The following is a 19,958-nucleotide window of genomic DNA, read 5'->3' on the forward strand; positions in this document are numbered from 1 at the left end:
ATACACACACACACACACACACACACACACACACACACACACACATCTTCATAAAGAACCAACACACACACACACACACACACACACACACACACACACACATCTTCATAAAGAACCAATACACACGCACACACACATCTTCATAAAGAATAAGGTGAATGCACCAATTTGTAAGTCGCTCTGGATAAGAGCGTCTGCTAAATGACTTAAATGTAAATGTAACCAATACACACACACAGACACATCTTCATAAACAACCAATACTCACACAGACACATCTTCATAAACAACCAATACTCACACAGACACATCTTCATAAACAACCAATACTCAAACACAGACACGTCTTCATAAAGTAACACCATCTTTCTCCAGTATCATTCTATCACCGTACTCTTTAATTTATCACTTCCATGTATTTTTCTTCCCATTCTCCGTCTCCCCCTCTCCCCCTCTCTCCGTCTCCCCCTCTCTCCGTCTCCCCCTCTCTCCGTCTCCCCCTCTCTCCGTCTCCTTCCCTCTCTCCGTCTCCTTCCCTCTCTCCGTCTCCTTCCCTCTCTCCGTCTCCTTCCCTCTCTCCGTCTCCTTCCCTCTCTCCGTCTCCTTCCCTCTCTCCGTCTCCTTCCCTCTCTCCGTCTCCTTCCCTCTCTCCGTCTCCTTCCCTCTCTCCGTCTCCTTCCCTCTCTCTCGCTCTTCCTCCTTCCCTCTCTCTCTCTCTCGCTCTTCCTCCTTCCCTCTCTCTCTCTCGCTCTTCCTCCTTCCCTCTCTCTCTCTCGCTCTTCCTCCTTCCCTCTCTCTCTCTCGCTCTTCCTCCTTCCCTCTCTCGCTCTTCCTCCTTCTCTCTCTCGCTCTTCCTCCTTCTCTCTCGCGCTCTTCCTCCTTCTCTCTCTCGCTCTTCCTCCTTCTCTCTCGCGCTCTTCCTCCTTCTCTCTCTCGCTCTTCCTCCTTCTCTCTCTCGCTCTTCCTCCTTCTCTCTCTCGCTCTTCCTCCTTCTCTCTCGCGCTCTTCCTCCTTCTCTCTCGCGCTCTTCCTCCTTCTCTCTCTCGATCTTCCTCCTTCTCTCTCTCGCTCTTCCTCCTTCTCTCTCTCGCTCTTCCTCCTTCTCTCTCTCGCTCTTCCTCCTTCTCTCTCTCGCTCTTCCTCCTTCCCTCTCTCTCTCTCGCTCTTCCTCCTTCCCTCTCTCTCTCTCGCCCTTCCTCCTTCCCTCTCTCTCTCTCGCTCTTCCTCCTTCCCTCTCTCTCTCTCGCTCTTCCTCCTTCCCTCTCTCTCTCTCGCTCTTCCTCCTTCCCTCTCTCTCTCTCGCTCTTCCTCCTTCCCTCTCTCGCTCTTCCTCCTTCCCTCTCTCGCTCTTCCTCCTTCCCTCTCTCGCTCTCGCTCTTCCTCCTTCTCTCTCTCTCTCTCTCTCTCTCTCTCTCTCTCTCTCTCTCTCTCTCTCTCTCTCTCTCGCCCTTCCTCCTTCTCTCTCTCGCTCTTCCTCCTTCTCTCTCGCTCTTCCTCCTTCCCTCTCTCCCTCTCAGCAGGAAGACCAGTGTCTGGAGAAGGTGATTAACGACACTGAGGACTTATTCAAATCCAGGGAGAAAGAATACCAAGAGACCATCGATCAGATTGAGGTGTGGGGGGTGTCTAGGGCTATGTTAATGTTTGACCGTGTGTTTCTCCCCAGTATGACTCGGCTACAGCTAAGAGTGATGTGTTTCTCCCCAGTATGACTCGGCTACAGCTAAGAGTGATGTGTTTCTCCCCAGTATGACTCGGCTACAGCTAAGAGTGATGTGTTTCTCCCCAGTATGACTTGGCTACAGCTAAGAGTGATGTGTTTCTCCCCAGTATGACTCGGCTACAGCTAAGAGTGATGTGTTTCTCCCCAGTATGACTCGGCTACAGCTAAGAGTGATGTGTTTCTCCCCAGTATGACTCGGCTACAGCTAAGAGTGATGTGTTTCTCCCCAGTATGACTCGGCTACAGCTAAGAGTGATGTGTTTCTCCCCAGTATGACTTGGCTACAGCTAAGAGTGATGTGTTTCTCCCCAGTATGACTCGGCTACAGCTAAGAGTGATGTGTTTCTCCCCAGTATGACTCGGCTACAGCTAAGAGTGATGTGTTTCTCCCCAGTATGACTTGGCTACAGCTAAGAGTGATGTGTTTCTCCCCAGTATGACTCGGCTACAGCTAAGAGTGATGTGTTTCTCCCCAGTATGACTTGGCTACAGCTAAGAGTGATATGAACCGTCACCTACATGAATACATGGAGATGTGTTCTATGAAGAGAGGCCTGGATGTACAGATGGAGACCTGCAGGAGACTCATCACCCAGAGTGGGGACAGGTACACTCACTCCCTCACTCTCTGCCACCGGCATTCACTTCTCTCTCACAGTTTCTCTTTGGCTCACTTTTAATGACCTACAGTAGTTACACTAATCCGTACATTTTCTTTGACCAAGTTTTAACCGCATTCTTGTGCCTACTGTATATCTGTTATTGTCTAAATGATGCATTCCCCCAAAAATGATCTTCTTTCTCTCTCTCGCTCTTTCTCTCTCTTTCTCTCGCACTCTTGCTCGCTCTCTTTATAGTAAGCCTGGCTCTCCTGTGGCTGTGGCTGGTGAGGAGAGCGTTGACCAGGCAGAGAAGGAAGGGACAACAGCATCACCTCCTCTCTCCAACTCTCCTCCCAGATCATGACCTATCAAGACCACCTCCATCACATGACCTTCATTCCATCCAACCACAGTACCACTCACTCAACACTCCGCTATCACTATAGCAACGCCATGTTTACATTCTAACCACTAGATGCTTATTAGTCTATTTTTAATATTCTTCATGCTATCTTCATTCACAAACCTCAAAATAGGAAAGTGGCAGATCTATCTGTTTTAGCGACGGTGTAGTGTTGTGTGTTTCCAACAGCTTTTAGTCCCCTCTACTGGAAAGTGGTATTACTAACACCATGGAAGTCTGTACATAACATTTAAGTCATTTAGCAGACGCTCTTATCCAGAGCGACTTACAAATTGGTGCATTCACCTTATGATATCCAGTGGAACAACCACTTTACAATAGTGCATCTAACTCTTTTAAGGGGGGGGGGGTTAGAAGGATTACTTTATCCTATCCTAGGTATTCCTTAAAGAGGTGGGGTTTCAGGTGTCTCCGGAAGGTGGTGATTGACTCCGCTGACCTGGCGTCGTGAGGGAGTTTGTTCCACCATTGGGGTGCCAGAGCAGCGAACAGTTTTGACTGGGCTGAGCGGGAACTGTACTTCCTCAGAGGTAGGGAGGCGAGCAGGCCAGAGGTGGATGAACGTAAGAATCCACTGTTTAGCAGAGCAAAGGTAACGAGGTAATGGATTGAAATACACAACTTGAATTGAGAATACCTCATAGCAACGTATGAGCAATATTTGAATGAACTCATATGAGTTGTAGGCTAGCGTGTACTTTTAAGGTAGTTGTTGGTACTACAGAGAACCATGGTAATAACTCTCCTATAGCCTGATCCATTTCCACACAGCCATAATGATAAACACACCGCACACACACACCAACACACACCAATACATTCATGTCAGGCTAGCAGATCATTCTAACAGTGTGCTGTCCTGTTGCTACATCATGAGGGTTGTTTTCAGACTCAGTCAAACTCACCTAGAAGTATAACACAGTAAATATAAGCCTTAGGGTGTGTTTGTAAATTCACTCTGGAGTGCCAGAGTGCGCTCTGGGCGTTCGTAAATTCAAAGCGTTGTCAGATTGTCCGTTCGTAAATGTGTTCAGAGTGTTTCACTCTCGGAGCGTTCAGAGCGCACGAGGAGTAGGGTTGATCAGAGTGTTCTGACCTCACAACCGCAGTCAAGCACCCAAGCTAACTGGCTAACGTTAGCAAGCTTGCTAGCTACTTCCAGACAAAAATGAGAGCACCTCACTTTGACCATTTTACTCACCCTAGCAGAGCTGGTTTGGCTGTTTACATGTTATCCAGAGCGCTGGTGACTAACTGTGATGCTGGCAACAATTTAATTAAGCTTTTTGACGATGTTTACTGACACCGGCCCTATTCAACGGGTGTTAAGCACTAGTAAAGTCATCAGTTATTCTGCGCTCTGTTACACTCAGATGAGAGTGCTTTGAAATCGGAGTAGATAGCCAGAGAACATTTACGAACGCACCCTTAAATAAAGCAAAGCCCAGTTGGCAAGAGAGAAAAACTCCAGATGTATCACTTTATTAGCAACAAAACAGAAATGTACTGTATCAGAGTTATTCAAACAGACTAAAATAATATCAAATCACTCATTTTATCAAGACATCTACACTTCATTCATAGGTATCGATGAAAACTAGAAAAAGTCCAATTGTAAACTAAACTCTAAGATGCAGTCTCTCCGATGGCGTCACTGATATCTTGATTCTGCACTCATGAGTCACATTTTGAAACAAAAGCTTGCCTGTCTCTCTGCCCTTTTGTTGACACCAGACAGGAAGTCAAGGTAACATTATTTTACTGTCCTGTTTCACTTACCTGGTATTTACTAAGGAATTATTGGATAACATTGTGTAACATTGTATTCTTTCTTCAACACAACTGGTAACTAACTACCTGGTACTAAATGTTACATAGTGGTGCTTGTTTCACTGAATCCCAAAGAACCCCAAAGTAGTTTTATTGTAATTATAATGTAATACCATTTTACTGTGTTGAGTAAAGTAAATAGGAGACTGTAACCAGAGTCAACAAGAGGAGTGGGGGGGGTGGCGAGAGCAGAGATTTTTGTTTTAGAATGCAGCCGTAGCCTAGGGGTTTCCACTAGATAACACAGCCACAAAGTTCACATTGGCTATATTGTAAAATGTCATTAAAATAAAAATGTGCTTTTTGGTCTTAATTTAAGGTTAGGGTTAGGCAGAAGGTTAACAGTGTGGTTAAGTTTAGGGTCAGATTTTAAGACGATAAATTGTAGAAATAGGCAGGGTTTATGACTTTGTGGTTTGTGTGTAAACTAGTGATGACCATAGCCTAGCCTGGTTCCAGATCTGTATATGTGCTTTAGTCAACTCCTCTAACTATCGTTGTCATGCCATATGCTTTTCTATGTGACTCCAGAGAGGTCATCTCCGCCACTGATCCACTTTTTTATCAGGTACTTTGACATTTGGCATGGCAACTATGGTGAGAGAAGTTCGCTAGAGCACATACTGATCTGGTACCAGGCTAGTCATAGGCTCTGTGTCGGCCCTATATGTGGTAGTGCAGTGTGAATAATGTAAATAATCTGTTAAAGCTGATCTGAGGTCAGCTCTGGGGCCTTGCCCTGCTCTCTGTGTCTCTGTCATGGACACAGGGAGTGGGATACATATGACAAAGGGCATTGACACGCAAGTGTTATTATACCTACGAGCTGTCTAATGTATACTAATGTTTTGTATAGTTTCCAGCAGCAGAGAAAGGCCCTGCTACTCTGTCCTCTAGCAGGGAGATAGGTAGGCTAGCTATGATAAGTTAGGTAGGAGAGATCTATGTATCTGTTCTGTGCTCTCTATTTCTATGTGCTGTAGTCTGATCTGGTTGGTAAGGACTCAAATGCATCAGTAGTATTGTATCAGAGAGAAAAAGAAGATTGATGAACAGGCTATGAAAGACAGAATGTCTACAGATGAACAAATAGACAGACCGACAGATGAATGTACGGTACAGATAGATGGACAGATTAATGAATCGATGGATGGATTGATGACCTGCTGAGATAATTTGTGTTTGCTACTTGAGTGTCAAAGCAACTGAAAACAAGCAGTCTGAATTAACTTTGAGAAATATTGCTGAAACATTGTTATAGAAGTACTAAATACTGATGCTGAAAAGCTATCTGACACAGTGCTTGATATGACCTAACCTATTTTTGAGCTTGAAAGTTAGCCGTTTATAAAGAAAGAGCAAAGCAAATATGTATATTCAATAATACAGCAGTAACAGCAATAATAAGAGTATTATATGTAACAGAATAATAATAATGACATGTAAAGATGTAAGATCTTAATTTGATCACCTTTGTTGCTGAGAATTTTCCTGTTCTAAAAGGGCTTCTAAAGTTTGTAATTTCCACTTTGAAATTTCAGACTTGATTTTCCCTAATGAAAAATGCATCAACCCATACAAAAATGGCCATTAATTATAATCCACATAATAAATCACATTTCCTGTTGCTGCATAATTTTGTCCTGGCTCAAATTAAGATTCTACATCTGTAATAAGTCAAACTCGTACACGTCACGAATGTAAATAATTACTGAGGAAAACGTATTTTATTTTCTCCACTTGTCACTTCATATTTGTAGATGGGGTGAAATCGTTACAGCTGAGGAGTAGATTTCCCCTATGTTATTTCAACATATGTAGATGTACAATACATTTTTGTTCGTCTTCGTTGACATTGAAAGATGCTTGACTTTGAATATAAAACACTCTCTTACCTCAGATAAACAATATTTAATAACTGAATAATAGAACACAAGGATTCCTTCACAAATACTATCTCTTCATCAACAACCAAATGGAGGCTTCAGTTTTGGGTAGAGTTCATTTGTGTTTTTCTTTTTCTTGTTTGATGAGGAAGTTGTTGAAACATGTGCAGGCTGCTGGTCACACCTCAATATTTTAATATTCTAGAAGTGTTTCCAAGGCTTTCTCTGAACGATTATATAGGTTGTGAAGAACAGGTTTTGAAACCATGAAAAAATTATATGCATGTGTTAAGCTACAGTTGAAGTTGGAAGTTTACATACACTTAGGTTGGAGTCATTAAAACTCGTTTTTCAACCACTCCACAAATTTCTTGTTAACAAACTATAGTTTTGGCAAGTCGGTTAGGATATCTACTTTGTGCATGATACAAGTTATTTTTCCAACAATTGTTTACAGACATATTATTTCACTTATAATTCACTGTATCACAATTCCAGTGGGTCAGAAGTTTACATACACTAAATTGACTGTGCCTTTAAACAGCTTGGAAAATTCCAGAAAATGATGTCATGGCTTTAGAAGCTTCTGATAGGCTAATTGTTATCATTTGAGTCAATTGGAGGTTTACCTGTGGATGTATTTCAAGGCCTACCTTCAAACGCAGTGCCTCTTTGCTTGACATCATGGGAAAATCAAAAGAAATCAGCCAAGGCCTCAGAAAAAAAATTGTAGACCTCCACAAGGTACCACGTTCATCTGTACAAACAATAGTACGCAAGTATAAACATCATGGGACCATGCAGCCGTCATACCGCTCAGGAAGGAGACGTGTTCTGTCTCCTAGAGATGAACGTACTTTGGTGCAAAAAGTGCAAATCAATCCCAGAGCAACAGCAAAGGACCTTGTGAAGATGCTGGAGGAAACAGGTACAAAAGTATCTATATCCACTGTAAAACGAGTCCTAAATCGACATAACCTGAAAGACCGCTCAGCAAGGAAGAAGCCACTGCTCCAAAACCATCAATAAAAAGCCAGACTACGGTTTGCAACTGCACATGGGGACAAAGATCGTACTTTTTGTAGAAATGTCCTCTGGTCTGATGAAACAAAAATAGAACTGTTTGGCCATAATGACCATCTTTATGTTTGGAGGAAAAAGGGGGAGGTTTGCAAGCCAAAGAACACCATCCCAACCGTGAAGCACGGGGGTGGCAGCATCATGTTGTGGGGGTGCTTTGCTGCAGGAGGGACTGGTGCACTTCACAAAATAGATGGCTTCACAAAATAGATGGCATCATGAGGAAGGGAAATGTTGCTTCAATATATCCACATCATCTCAAGACATCAGCCAGGAAGTTAGCTTGGTCGCAAATGGGTCTTCCAAATGGACAATGACCCCAAGCATACTTCCAAAGTTGTGGCACAATGGCTTAAGGACAACAATGCCAAGGTTATTGGAGTGGCCATCACAAAGCCCTGACCTCAATCCTATAGAACATTTGTGGGCAGAACTGAAAAAGTGTGTGCGAGCAAGGAGGCCTATGAACCTGACTGTTACACCAGCTCTGTCAGGAGGAATGGGCCAAAATTCACCCAACTTATTGTGGGAAGCTTGTGGAAGGCTACCCGAAACGTTTGACCCAAGTTCAACAATTTAAAGGCAATGCTACCGAATACTAAATGAGTGTATGTAAACTTCTGACCCACTGGGAATGTGATGAAATAAATAAAAGTTGAAATAAATCATTCTCTCTTCTGTTATTCTGACATTTCACATTCTTAAAATAAAGTGGTGATTCTAACTGACCTAAGACAGGGAATTTCAGAATGTCAGGAATTGTGAAAAACAGTTTAAATGTATTTGGCTAAGGTGTATGTAAACTTCCGACTTCAACTATATGTATTGGTAATGCCATTCCTTGGGCTAGGAGTTTCTCCTGATCACATGACCTAGGTCCTAGACTAGAGGTATTCAACTATTATCCTACGAGGTCCGGATCCTGCTGGTTTTCTTTTCTACCCGATTTACTAATTGCACCCACCTGGTGTCCCAGGTCTAAATCAGTCCCTGATTAGAAAGGAACAATGAAAAAAATGCAATGGAGCTGGCTTTGAGGTCCAGAGTTGACTTTGAGGGTCCTATGCTATAAGGCTTGAACTAGGTTTTTTTTCTGCTCGGGTCATATGGCCAGTAAAACTCCTGGCCCTAGCGTTCCTGCCCTTTGGCCAGAACTGGAGATTAAAATGGAGAATAGAAGGCAGCGGAGAAATAGTGTGAGAATATGTACTCTCTTTTTTCTTTCTACATGCACAGAGAGACTGAGTCTCTGCAGTATGTATGCATGAGTCAGCGTGTATGTTAGGAGAGTGTTCTAATGTCCTTGGTTTTAAAAAATAGTGTTTTACTGGTTCACTTACAACATGAAGAATACAATAGTCACAAATGCACACTGTCTTCCGGTGTCTGTCTGACAATAGACCAATTCATATCCTCTTTACAACTGAACTGAAGGCTAACGGTATAACTGAATCATTGTAAACTAGAGTGGTAGGGACCATACAGCGATGTGTATTGCTGACTGGATTCCCATCTCTACAAATGTCTATAAATCGCCTTGAAATACTGTATATGTGTAAATCAATGATGTACAATAATCGCTCTAATATTCCTTCAAGAATTCACTTTCTTCATGAGTGTATGTGATTACAAAGTAAATTCTTTTTAGAAATGGCACCAAAGTGTAAAAAATAATAAATAAAAATAACTACTCACATGCAAATGCTTTAACATAATGAGGGTATGATTGCTATGATATTGTATGCATTAAAGGAAAACGCTATGTTGGATATATTGTATGTTTAAACACTGGCAATGCAAGGAGGTCCACAGTCAAAAATACTTTAGTGTCAGTTTCCCGGATTTGGCACATAGCTGAACTTTTCATGTAGATTGAGATATTTGTTTGGTCCTTAATGTTTCTCGTAGACCAGGAGCCAATGCTCTTGCTCTGTGAGGACCAGTGTATTCTCTGGTCCATATATTTTACCATCAACTAATTCCATCTGGCCTTGGTAAGCTAGCATGCAGGTGAATAGACTGAGTTGTCAATGAGAAGACTGTTAGGAATCACCAGAGCCTCATTTACTAAGCATCTGCACCAGTGCCATGTTTAAACCTGCTCTGTTCAAAAGGGAATGAGTCATTGAACAAAAGGTCAAGGGAGAAGTAAAGTCCGTTTTCTGTTTCTAGCTTTGTATTTCATCTTATAATTCCCTCCGAAAAGAGCAAGTGTAAACATTGCGCTGCTTGGTAAATCAGGCCTTGGTCTTTGTTTTGGTGAGCTGTGAGTTATTTGAAACTGGACAGGCCCCTTGAACATGTGTGCTTCAACGCAGAGGTCTGTATACTGACAGAGCGATGGAATGAAGAATAAAAGATACAGCTGAGCAATATGATTGTGTGTGTGTTTTTGTTGTTGTGGATTTGGTGAGTTTATGCTGGAAACCCACTTGCATTGGCTGCTATGTGTGTCTGTACTTCCTGAACTCCACCTGCCTGATAAGATAACTTTACGAGTACAGCGAGATCAAATGTTTGTGACAAACTGTCTTTCACATCTTAAAGTATGTGGTGAAAATGATGAGACTTCGGTTCAGAACCATTAGTCACCCTTGTCATGACGTTGCCCTCTTTGGGTACAGCGAGCACCATCCCCCTCTCTCTGTCTCCTACACTCAGGCTGCTGCGACCTCAGGTTGTAAATTCCTGGAGGAGATTATCTCCTCATGGCCACAGTATAGAGCGAGAGTGAGTTTTCAGAGAGATAACAAAGGAATTTATTCCACTCACAGAACTTGAGGTCCGAACAACATTTATGTTCTGGAGAAGGTTTAAAAGATGGGTGAAGAATCCAGCTATGAACTGGTCCGTTTGGTACAATTTTGTGAAACTCATGGGAGACAATACGGTCACATTACCATAACGCTGTTTATATAATAGCCTCAGTTATGAAGCTTACATCTAATTGTTGTATAAGATGAATGAGTGAGGATGATACTGTTTGTGAAATAGTTTAATGTGATTTTGGACTGTTTAATGAAGGAAACTCCAATTCCCTTTTGGAGTTTAACTAAATCAGAGGACCGCCCATGAGCACAGTTATGGTCGGGCATCCTGGGACAGGCCCTTTTCTGCTCTGCCGAGTAAAATCCCCACCCGGGTTTTCTATCACCAGACCGAGCTTCCCTCAATTACGATATGGCTGAAGGTTGGAGACCAACTTACCTCGATAACGAGAGGGCCAAGGTTTGAGAGGAGACCATAAACCTAAGGTTTGAGTAGATGGCTGAATCTTTTAACCATCCCACGTGGTTAAACTCTTAGACTATCGATACCGACAGAATAAGAACAAGTCTTTGATATTAATTACTACTCTGCAGCTAGGAATTCGGAATCATTGAATGCGAAGACCGACAACCGCCGAAACATCTATTCTATAACGTCATGAATGAATGCCACTCTGAACTATCCATTCTAACCACGACAGAGCGAGAGAGAGGACAGACTCTCCAACAGAAACAAACTTTTCAACAGAGATCCCGACGACACACTGAGCATAAATTTATATAGTGATTGCAATTATTCCCGAATGAGTCAGTGTTCATGTGCAAAGGATTAGCATTTCAATTGTTATAATTATCAACTTTGTAGTGTCTCATCTCAGTTGACCCCCACTTCCCCTTTTGTCCACCAAGCCGCGATACCGGTTCATCCCACTAGGGAAACTCCGTTATCATTTCCTTGTAACTATCTACTGTTTGTTTATGCATTCTGTGAATTACTTAGTTAGTAAATAAATGATTTAAGACAATTGATGTATGGATGACTCATAGTGAAGACTGGGTTCGTGCAGATAACCAACAATTTACGACGTTTGGAATGAGTCTAACATGAGGTAAATAATGATTCATTAATCAGAAGACTAAGTGACCAGATATTAAAATATCTGAAAATTATATTAGGATATGTATAACTTTGTAATCTGAATATTTTCCTTGGTGCCCCGACTTCCTAGTTAATTACAGTTACATGATTAATCAGTTTAATCGCGTGATAATAATTACAGAGTTATTTGATAAATAAGTATTCAGTTTAATGATGCCAAAGACACGACACCCTGCTGACATGCCTGTCTTTTCTGCCTGTCTGTCTCTAGCTTATAAATACACCACAACATCACTGTCAGTACACAGTGGGCGGGAGAGACAGGAAGAGAGGAAGATGTCACAGGTGAAGGAAATAATGACGCAAAGGATGGGTAGAGAAGAGAGCGACACACCTTAAAAAATAATAGTTGGGGGGGAGAGTCGAAGTTATAGACAACAAATACTTTGGCATTTGGTGTGGTCTCTACAGTGCAAAAGGTAAGACTAGATTATCTTATGTGTTGGTAGTTTTCAACACAGGTTTTTACATTTGATATATTTTGAACTGAAATGAGGCTCAAAGCTAGAAGTTAGTGCAGTCACCATCAAATTGTGATAAACTTACAGATTTTCAACATGTAGTAACCTTGTAACATCTTTTGGCATTATTTGTTGTGTGTACTTTTTAATACCTTTTTAGAAATGTTACTGAATGAACTCAAAAGACAGATTGTTAATGATTTAACATTGTTTATAGAATGGTGATGGAACAGTTCTTTGTGGCTGTGCTAATGATGTCTGCACACCGAGCAGTCTCATATCCTCTGGTAACCATTTTGCCCCTTTTATGTCCATTTTTATTATTTGTTATGACTGCTTATGAAAGCTGTTAGAACCGTTTGACATCTGTTACAACATTATGACAGTAGACCTCATGAGACTGTGTGTTTGTGTTGTCAGACTACAGAGAGCTATTACATGGATGGAGGGAGACAATGCAGACTGTGTCCACCAGGTGAGAAAGAAATGCCCTCCATCATAGGCCCTTACTTTTTATTTGACTTGTTGTTCCCTTCTTTTTCTTCCCTCATCTCCACATTCTATCCCTTCATCCTACAATCAACCATTTTTACATTAATAGTGAGGCAGATCATTTCAGAATCTGTGTGAGTGCGCATAGGTTCTTAGGAATCATGAGGAAACTATGAGAGAGTTTCTCTCATGATGAGAAGTGGAGCTCTGTGCTATGACCACATCCTTCATTAGTATGCAGACTAGGCCAACAGGCTCTCGCTCTGTGCGCTCCATCTCTTCCTGTTATTCTCTACTCTCGTGTCGCTATGCTCCCTCTCTTCTGTCAGCAACCGACCGTGTACTAAAACGTTACCTGAATGTGCGTGTGCCTATGTGTCTAAAAGAGTTAGCATTATGTTCTGACATCCGCTACTCATGTAGTCTTCTACAGGACATTTCTAAAACTGCAGCGTTTGTACTGTTATTGTAGTGCTCTCTTATGTCCTGACTTCCCTTGTCTCTTCACTCTCTCCTCTCTCACTCTCTCCTCTCTCCTCTCTTTCTACCTCATTCTCTCTATCGCCCCATTTCCCTATATTTTTCCCAAACTTCATTTCCTTTACTCCATATCTGCTGTCCCATGTCTTACAGCCATCAAACCACTGGACACTTCCTGTTTCACACTGAATATTTAAATCCTGTATTCCCGGCATATATTAGAATGAGCTATCTACTGCTGTACATATCATTCTTAGTATATCTGATGTAAATTCTTCCAGTGTACATACGCATAGATTGCATTTGGGTTGTTGATTTGGATTCGTCCCGCCGTTCTTGAATTCTTACAAAAAACAACACTTAAATGATGTGTACTTGTTTGACATTTTACTGTGTTAAGAGCGAGTAACACAAGCATTTCGCTGTACCCTCTCTAACATCTGCTAAACTGTGTATGCGACCAATACACTGATTTGATATGTTTCACCTCCCCTCTCTCTCTCAGGTCATTATCAGAAGTCCTGTTCAGAGTGCTCTCCCTGTCGAGATGGTTCCTACACAACACGATTGAACGCAGAGTCCAGTTGTCATTCCTGCTTCAAAGACTGCAAACGTGGTACATGAACACAAACACAACTCATTCACAGAGCAATGTAACATCTTTATTTAGTGGGAAATACTTAAACTGTATATTGCTTGTAAATATTTTTTGGGGTGGGGCCCTTCTCTTTGGAGGACAAAAATAAACTTTGTTGTTATATGTACAGGGCATTCAGAAAGTATTCAAACCCTTTGACTTTATCCACATTTTGTTACGTTACAGCCTTCTTCTAAAATTGATTAAATTGTTTTTTTCCCCTCATCCATCTACACACAATACCCCATAATGACAAAGCAAAAACAGATTTTTAGAAATTTTGGCAAATTTTTAAAACTAAATAAAAATTAAATATCACATTTACATAAGTATTCTGACCCTTTACTCAGTACTTTGTTGAAGCACCTTTCGGCACTTATTACAGCCTCGAGTCTTCTAGGGTATGACGCTATAAGCTTGGCTTGGTGAGCGTCGCTGCACAGCTATTTTCAGGTCTCTAGAGATGTTCGATTTTTTATTTTTTTTATATATAGATTTTTTTTTAACCTTTTATTTAACCAGGTAGGCCAGTTGAGAAAAAGTTATCATTTACAGCCAATAACACAATAGAACAATCTATATACAGTGTGTGCAAATGTAGTAAGATTAGGGAGGTAAGGCAATAAATAGGCCATAGTGGCGAAATAATTACAATTTAGCATTAACACTGGAGTGATAGATGTGCAGATGCTGATGTGCAAGTAGAGATACTGGGGTGCAAAAGAGCAAAAATAAATAACAAATATGGGGATGAAGTAGTTTGGTGGGCTATTTACAGATGGGCTGTGTACAGGTGCAGTGATCGGTAAGCTGATGCTTAAAGTTGGTGAGAGAGATATAAGTCTCCAGCTTCAGTGATTTTTGCAATTCGTTCCAGTCATTGGCAGCAGAGTACTGGATGGAAAGGCTGCCAAAGGAGGAGTTGGCTTTGGGGATGGCCAGTGAAATATACCTGCTGGGGCGCGTGCTATGGGTGGGTGTTACTATGGTGACCAGTCAGCTGAGATAAGGCGGGGCTTTACCTAGCATAGACTTATAGATGACCTGGAGCCAGTGGGTTTGGCGACGAATATGAAGTGACGGCCAGCCAACGAGAGCATACAGGTCGCAGTGGTGGGTAGTATATAGGGCTTTGGTGACAAAACGGATGGCACTGTGATAGACTACATCCAATTTGCTGAGAAGAGTGTTGGAGGCTGTTTTGTAAATGACTTTGCCGAAGTCGAGGATCGGTAGGATAGTCAGTTTTACGAGGGTATGTTTGGCAGCATGAGTGAAGGAGGCTTTGTTGCGAAATGGAAGCCGATTCTAGATTTCATTTTGGATTGGAGATGCTTAATGTGAGTCTGGAAGGAGAGTTTACAGTCTAACCAGATACCTAGGTATTTGTAGTTGGCCACATATTCTAAGTCAGAACCGTCCAGAGTAGTGATGCTAGTCGGACGGTCGGGTGCGGGCAGCGATCGGTTGAAGAGCATGCATTTAGTTTTAACAGCATTTAAGAGTTAAAGTCCAAGGCTCTGGCTGGGCCACTCAAGACCTGTCCCGAAGACTCTCCTGCGTTGTCTTGGCTGTGTGCTTAGGGTTGTTGTCCTCTTGGAAGGTGAATCTTCGCCCCAGTCTGAGATCCTGAGCTCTCTGGGGCAGGTTTTCATCAAGGATCTCTCTGTACTTTGCTCTGTTCATCTTTCCCTCGATACTGACTAGTCTCCCAGTCCCTGCCGCTGAAAAACATGCCCACAACATGATGCTGCCACCACCATGCTTCACCATAGGGATGGTGCCAGGTTTCCTCCAGACGTGACGCTTGACATTCATGCCAAAGAGTTCAATCTTGTTTTTATCAGACCAGAGAATCTTCTCATGGTCTGACAGTCCTTTAGATGCCTTTTGGTAAACTCCAAGTGGGCTGTCATGTGACTTTTACTGAGGAGTGGCTTCCGTCTGGCCACTGTACCATAAAGGCCTGATTGGTGGAGTGCTGAAGAGATGGTTGTCCTTCTGGATTGTTCTCCCATCTCCACACAGGAGCTATGAAGCTCTGTCAGAGTGACCATTGGGTTCTTGGTCACTTCCCTGACCAAGGCCCTTCTCCGCCGATTGCTCAGTTTGGCCAGGCGGTCAGCTCTAGGAAGAGTGTTGGTGGTTCCAAACTTCTTCCATTTAAGAATGACGGAGGCCACTGTGTTCTTGGGGACCTTCAATGCTGCAGAAACTTTAACGACTTTATATAGACAGGTGTGTGCCTTTCCAAATTATGTCCAATCAATTGAATTTACCACAGGTGGACTCCAATCCAAGTTGTAGAAACATCTCAAGGATGATCAATGGAAACAGGATGCACATTTCTAAAAACCTGTTTTGCTTTGTCATTGTTGCTTATTGTGTGTAGATTGATGAACATGTTTTCTTTAATCTATTATAGAATAAGGCTGTGATGTAACAAAATGTGTAAAAAGTCAAGGGGTCTGAATATTTTCTGAATTCACGGTACATTCTACACGTTACATACATTGTATTTTTTTATTTTTTACAGTAGTTACATAGCAAGAGTAAAGTAATTTGATATTTTGATATACATTAGATCTAGATAGATCGATAGTACTTATACATTGTGTTTTCAGTCATAACTAGAACATTAATTTTTAAACCCACCCCTCAGCTACTCTGTCCATCCCACCTATCTCCATAAATCCACCCCTCAGCTACTCTGTCCATCCCACCTATCTCCATAAACCCACCCCTCAGCTACTCTGTCCATCCCACCTATCTGCATAAATCCACCCCTCAGCTACTCTGTCAATCCCACCTATTTGCATAAACCCACCCCTCAGCTACTCTGTCAATCCCACCTATCTCCATAAACCCACCCCTCAGCTACTCTGTCAATCCCACCTATCTCCATAAACCCACCCCTCAGCTACTCTGTCCATCCCACCTATCTCCATAAACCCACCCCTCAGCTACTCTGTCCATCCCACCTATATGCATAAACCCACCCCTCAGCTACTCTGTCCATCCCACCTATCTCCATAAACCCACCCCTCAGCTACTCTGTCCATCCCACCTATCTCCATAAACCCACCCCTCAGCTACTCTGTCAATCCCACTTATTTGCATAAACCCACCCCTCAGCTACTCTGTCCATCCCACCTATCTGCATAAACCCACCCCTCAGCTACTCTGTCCATCCCACCTATCTCCATAAACCCACCCCTCAGCTACTCTGTCCATCCCACCTATCTCCATAAACCGCCCTCTTATGATTTCCATATGCCATACATGTCATTTCTTACCAAAAGTTATAAAGGTATGTGTATAGTATGGACACTATTTATTACCATGTAATAGCTGTACTAAACCTTTTGTTCTGTGTGTGTGTGTGTGTGTGTGTGTGTGTGTGTGTGTGTGTGTGTGTGTGTGTGTGTGTGTGTGTGTGTGTGTGTCAGATTTGCATCTGGTGGAGGATGAGCCGTGTACTAATGTATCGAACGCTAGATGTCGCTGTGAGGCTGGTTTTACCTGCACCGACAAAGACGACCAGACAGGAAACTGTAGAGACTGTGAGAAGATCCCTCAGCTGCCCACACCTCCCCTGCCACCTAGCGATGGTGTGTGTGTTGCCCAATGGCCTTCTCTTATGCCTGTTTTCCTTCACTGTGTTGTATTCTTGCCAGTTTCTGGGTATTGAATCAGTGTTTGGCTGTGGATAGATGTTGATGTTTTCCTGCCTGTGTGCACTCTGCTCTGATTACAGTAGTGGGCATCAGAAACAACCAGACAGGAACTTCCTCTGAACACAGCAGGACTTCCGCTGGACGCTGTCAACCTCCCAAGTGAGCCTTTATCCTTTTTTATTCTCCCTACTTAAACATACTGTCACATACTGGAACCAGACAGATAAACAGGCTCTGGTTGAAGCCTTCTCGTGCCCGGAGGGCCACCTCTAGCAAAGTTGTTATTTTATGGTATATAACCTTCATACAAACAGAAGATCTGGTATCAAAGAATTGTCAGATATCTTAGTAGTAATGGATATTTGGGATATTAAATACATTTCTCAGCTCACTGGTCCCACTTCAGTGTTGACAGGCTGTGAATGTGTAGGGATATGTTACATGATGAGTCCTTTACCTCTGTCTCACCCAGGTGTGACACTCCACAATCACCAGTCTCACAAGCAGGCAACGCCACTCATCACACCACAGGTGAGTGTGAGTATGAGTGTGTGTCGATCAGTTATTTTCATTACAGTCAGAATATATTGAACCTGTGAGAAGGTACAGATACAGTAGTTTCTCCATCTCCTTTCCCCACCAGCTGACACCAGCAAACACTTGGCAGTCATTTTGTGTCCTATGGTGGTCATTGGAATCCTAGCCGTTATCATTCTGTTATGTATCCGTCACCCAGGAGATGAAGCCTGTTTCAAACAAGGTAAGGCAGTGTTCCTCTGTTCAGTCTCAACTGTAATTAGATCATTGTGTTAGAGCAGACTCTCTCTCTCGACACTAGAATGAGATGAGGAAGGATTAGACAGTGATGTCAGATCTCAGGATAGGTCAGCACTGGGAGCCAACTGTAGCTTCTTGTGAATGTAATTGAATTAAGAGATTGCAACACTCTCTCTGTGCAGACCTACTTACCAGTTTCTAGTGTCTACATGTACCTAGAAAGCATTCAAATGCAGAGTTAAGATGAATAAACATTGCCCTTTCAATCATAGATGATTAATCAGTGAAGTACCCATGAGTGGCTTACCATCAGTTTGCTGGGTTCACTAATAGATTTGTGTCTGTTATTTTCCAGCTCTCAAGTTCTGTAACAAGGTATGTATAATACCTACGGTAACTTAATACATTGTGTGTGTAATGTTTACATTGTCATTCGTGTGTTCCTGACCTAAACACTATATAAGCATTGTTGACAATTGTGTATTCCAATAACTCTGGATTTCTGGTGAATTTCTGTGCTCCTATGAAGGGAGTAAGAGAAGCGTCGCCTAACAAGACCAAAGAGACACAGCCCAGTATTAAGCACCAGACAGTGGATCCACCACCTATTACAGCAGCAAATATGGGTACTACAGATACATACAAATAATTATTTTGACCCCAAGATCTTGATTTAAAAAATAAAAAAAATTCTAAATATGGTTGTTACTCTTGTGGTTTTAGATGCACGTCAGTCGTTTAACTTGGAGTTTTGCATAGATGATGCTTTGAAGTCCATGGGGGATTAGCATGGGAAGTTGATTAGTTTCAAGATCCATAGTGAGTAAGGCTGATGATGAATATAGAATCTAATATCACTTTCTCTCTGTGTCTCTCTCAGGCCCAGTCCATGTCCACAATGCTGGAACAGTCATCTTCAGTTTACTCAACCAGTTCACTGGTATGGGTGGAGGTACGGAAGAGAGAGGGCAGAAAGAGAGGGATGAGGAAGGAGAAGGACGTCCGGCCCACCCCACACCCTCCCCTAACATCCATCTATCCCAGGAGGAAAGGGATGGAGAGATGGACTGTGTATTCTTCCCTTCACAGGAACAAGGGAAGGACAGTCACGTTTCCAAAGAGGAGGTGCAATGAGGGGAGGGGGATTAAGGACAGAGGACGCTCCAAGTGAAAGCTTCCCTTCTAGGATCAGTTTAGCCAACCCTACATCCTAATCATAAGGAGGATTAAGACTGACCCTGGATCAGTGGTAAGGGACAACATCTACCTGGGGCTCTATTCAGTCTGTATCACTAGGGAAACATAGAGGTCATTTCTGATTGAGCCGACATATGCAGCGTTTAATGTGAAAGCAGTCACCGCTGACACAGGAACATTGCCTTGACATTCCTTTCAGGCTGTATATACAGATTGAATAGAGCCCTTTTTTTATTTAACTAGGCGAACAAGTTCTTATTTTCAATGACGACCTAGGAACAGTGGGTTAACTTCCTTGTTCAGGGGCAGAACGACAGATTTTTACCTTGTCAGCTCAGGGATTTGATCTTGCAACCTTTTGGTTACTAGTCCAATGCTCTAACCACTAGGCCACCTGCCACTCTTACTCTCAGAACACTGGTGAATCCCAAAACTCTAGAATGGCCATTATTTCCTGTCCTAGACATCTCACTATGGTGGTCATGTACACATCCACTTGCTCTCGTTTTATTGAACTGTATAAAAAGCTTTCAGTCTCAACTGCTGCAAACTGTTTTTTTCTGTGTTCATGTGGCACCTTGAACTGTTTTTGCACAAATTAAACGCAAAATATTAAATATAATTTTTCAATGAATACAGGTGATGGGGCGATTGTATGACATTACAGTAGGCCTGTAACATTTGTGATTCTGTTCTTTATTTAAAATACAGCACTGTATGTTTTAAACAGCCACTCTATGTAAGAGTTAACACTAGCATAAAGCA

At 42.4% G+C, this 19,958-nt stretch overlaps 2 protein-coding genes across 7 annotated transcripts in view; both read left to right on the forward strand.

Moving 5' to 3' along the window:
• Positions 1 to 9,920, forward strand: part of LOC129857209 (non-homologous end joining factor IFFO1-like) — a 41,631-nt gene extending 31,711 nt beyond the window's left edge. For 2 of the 5 annotated variants that reach the window (XM_055925237.1, XM_055925239.1), the window contains exons 7-9: positions 1,518 to 1,613; positions 2,200 to 2,330; positions 2,581 to 9,920. In XM_055925237.1, the coding sequence (XP_055781212.1) occupies positions 1,518 to 1,613; positions 2,200 to 2,330; positions 2,581 to 2,689 (336 nt within the window). In that variant the 3' untranslated portion in view covers positions 2,690 to 9,920. The other 3 variants (XM_055925238.1, XM_055925240.1, XM_055925241.1) reach the window with 2 other exon arrangements.
• An 84-nt stretch (positions 9,921 to 10,004) lies between these two features.
• LOC129857210 (tumor necrosis factor receptor superfamily member 5-like) lies at positions 10,005 to 19,827 on the forward strand. 2 transcript variants are annotated; one of them, XM_055925242.1, is made up of 12 exons: positions 10,005 to 11,422; positions 11,684 to 11,891; positions 12,151 to 12,220; positions 12,354 to 12,408; positions 13,411 to 13,521; positions 16,992 to 17,153; positions 17,300 to 17,378; positions 17,692 to 17,750; positions 17,863 to 17,979; positions 18,352 to 18,371; positions 18,526 to 18,622; positions 18,877 to 19,827. In XM_055925242.1, the coding sequence occupies exons 3-12, from the start codon at positions 12,152 to 12,154 to the stop codon at positions 19,128 to 19,130; spliced, it is 1,023 nt and encodes a 340-aa protein (XP_055781217.1). In that variant the 5' UTR covers positions 10,005 to 11,422; positions 11,684 to 11,891; position 12,151; the 3' UTR covers positions 19,131 to 19,827. The 2 variants fall into 2 exon arrangements, with proteins under 2 accessions (XP_055781217.1, XP_055781218.1); XM_055925243.1 differs by lacking the exon at positions 18,877 to 19,827 and adding an exon at positions 18,720 to 18,865.
• The last annotated feature ends 131 nt before the right edge of the window (positions 19,828 to 19,958 follow it).

This window comes from Salvelinus fontinalis, chromosome 6 (assembly GCF_029448725.1).
Source record: "Salvelinus fontinalis isolate EN_2023a chromosome 6, ASM2944872v1, whole genome shotgun sequence".
NCBI classification, from domain to species: Eukaryota; Metazoa; Chordata; class Actinopteri; order Salmoniformes; family Salmonidae; genus Salvelinus; species Salvelinus fontinalis.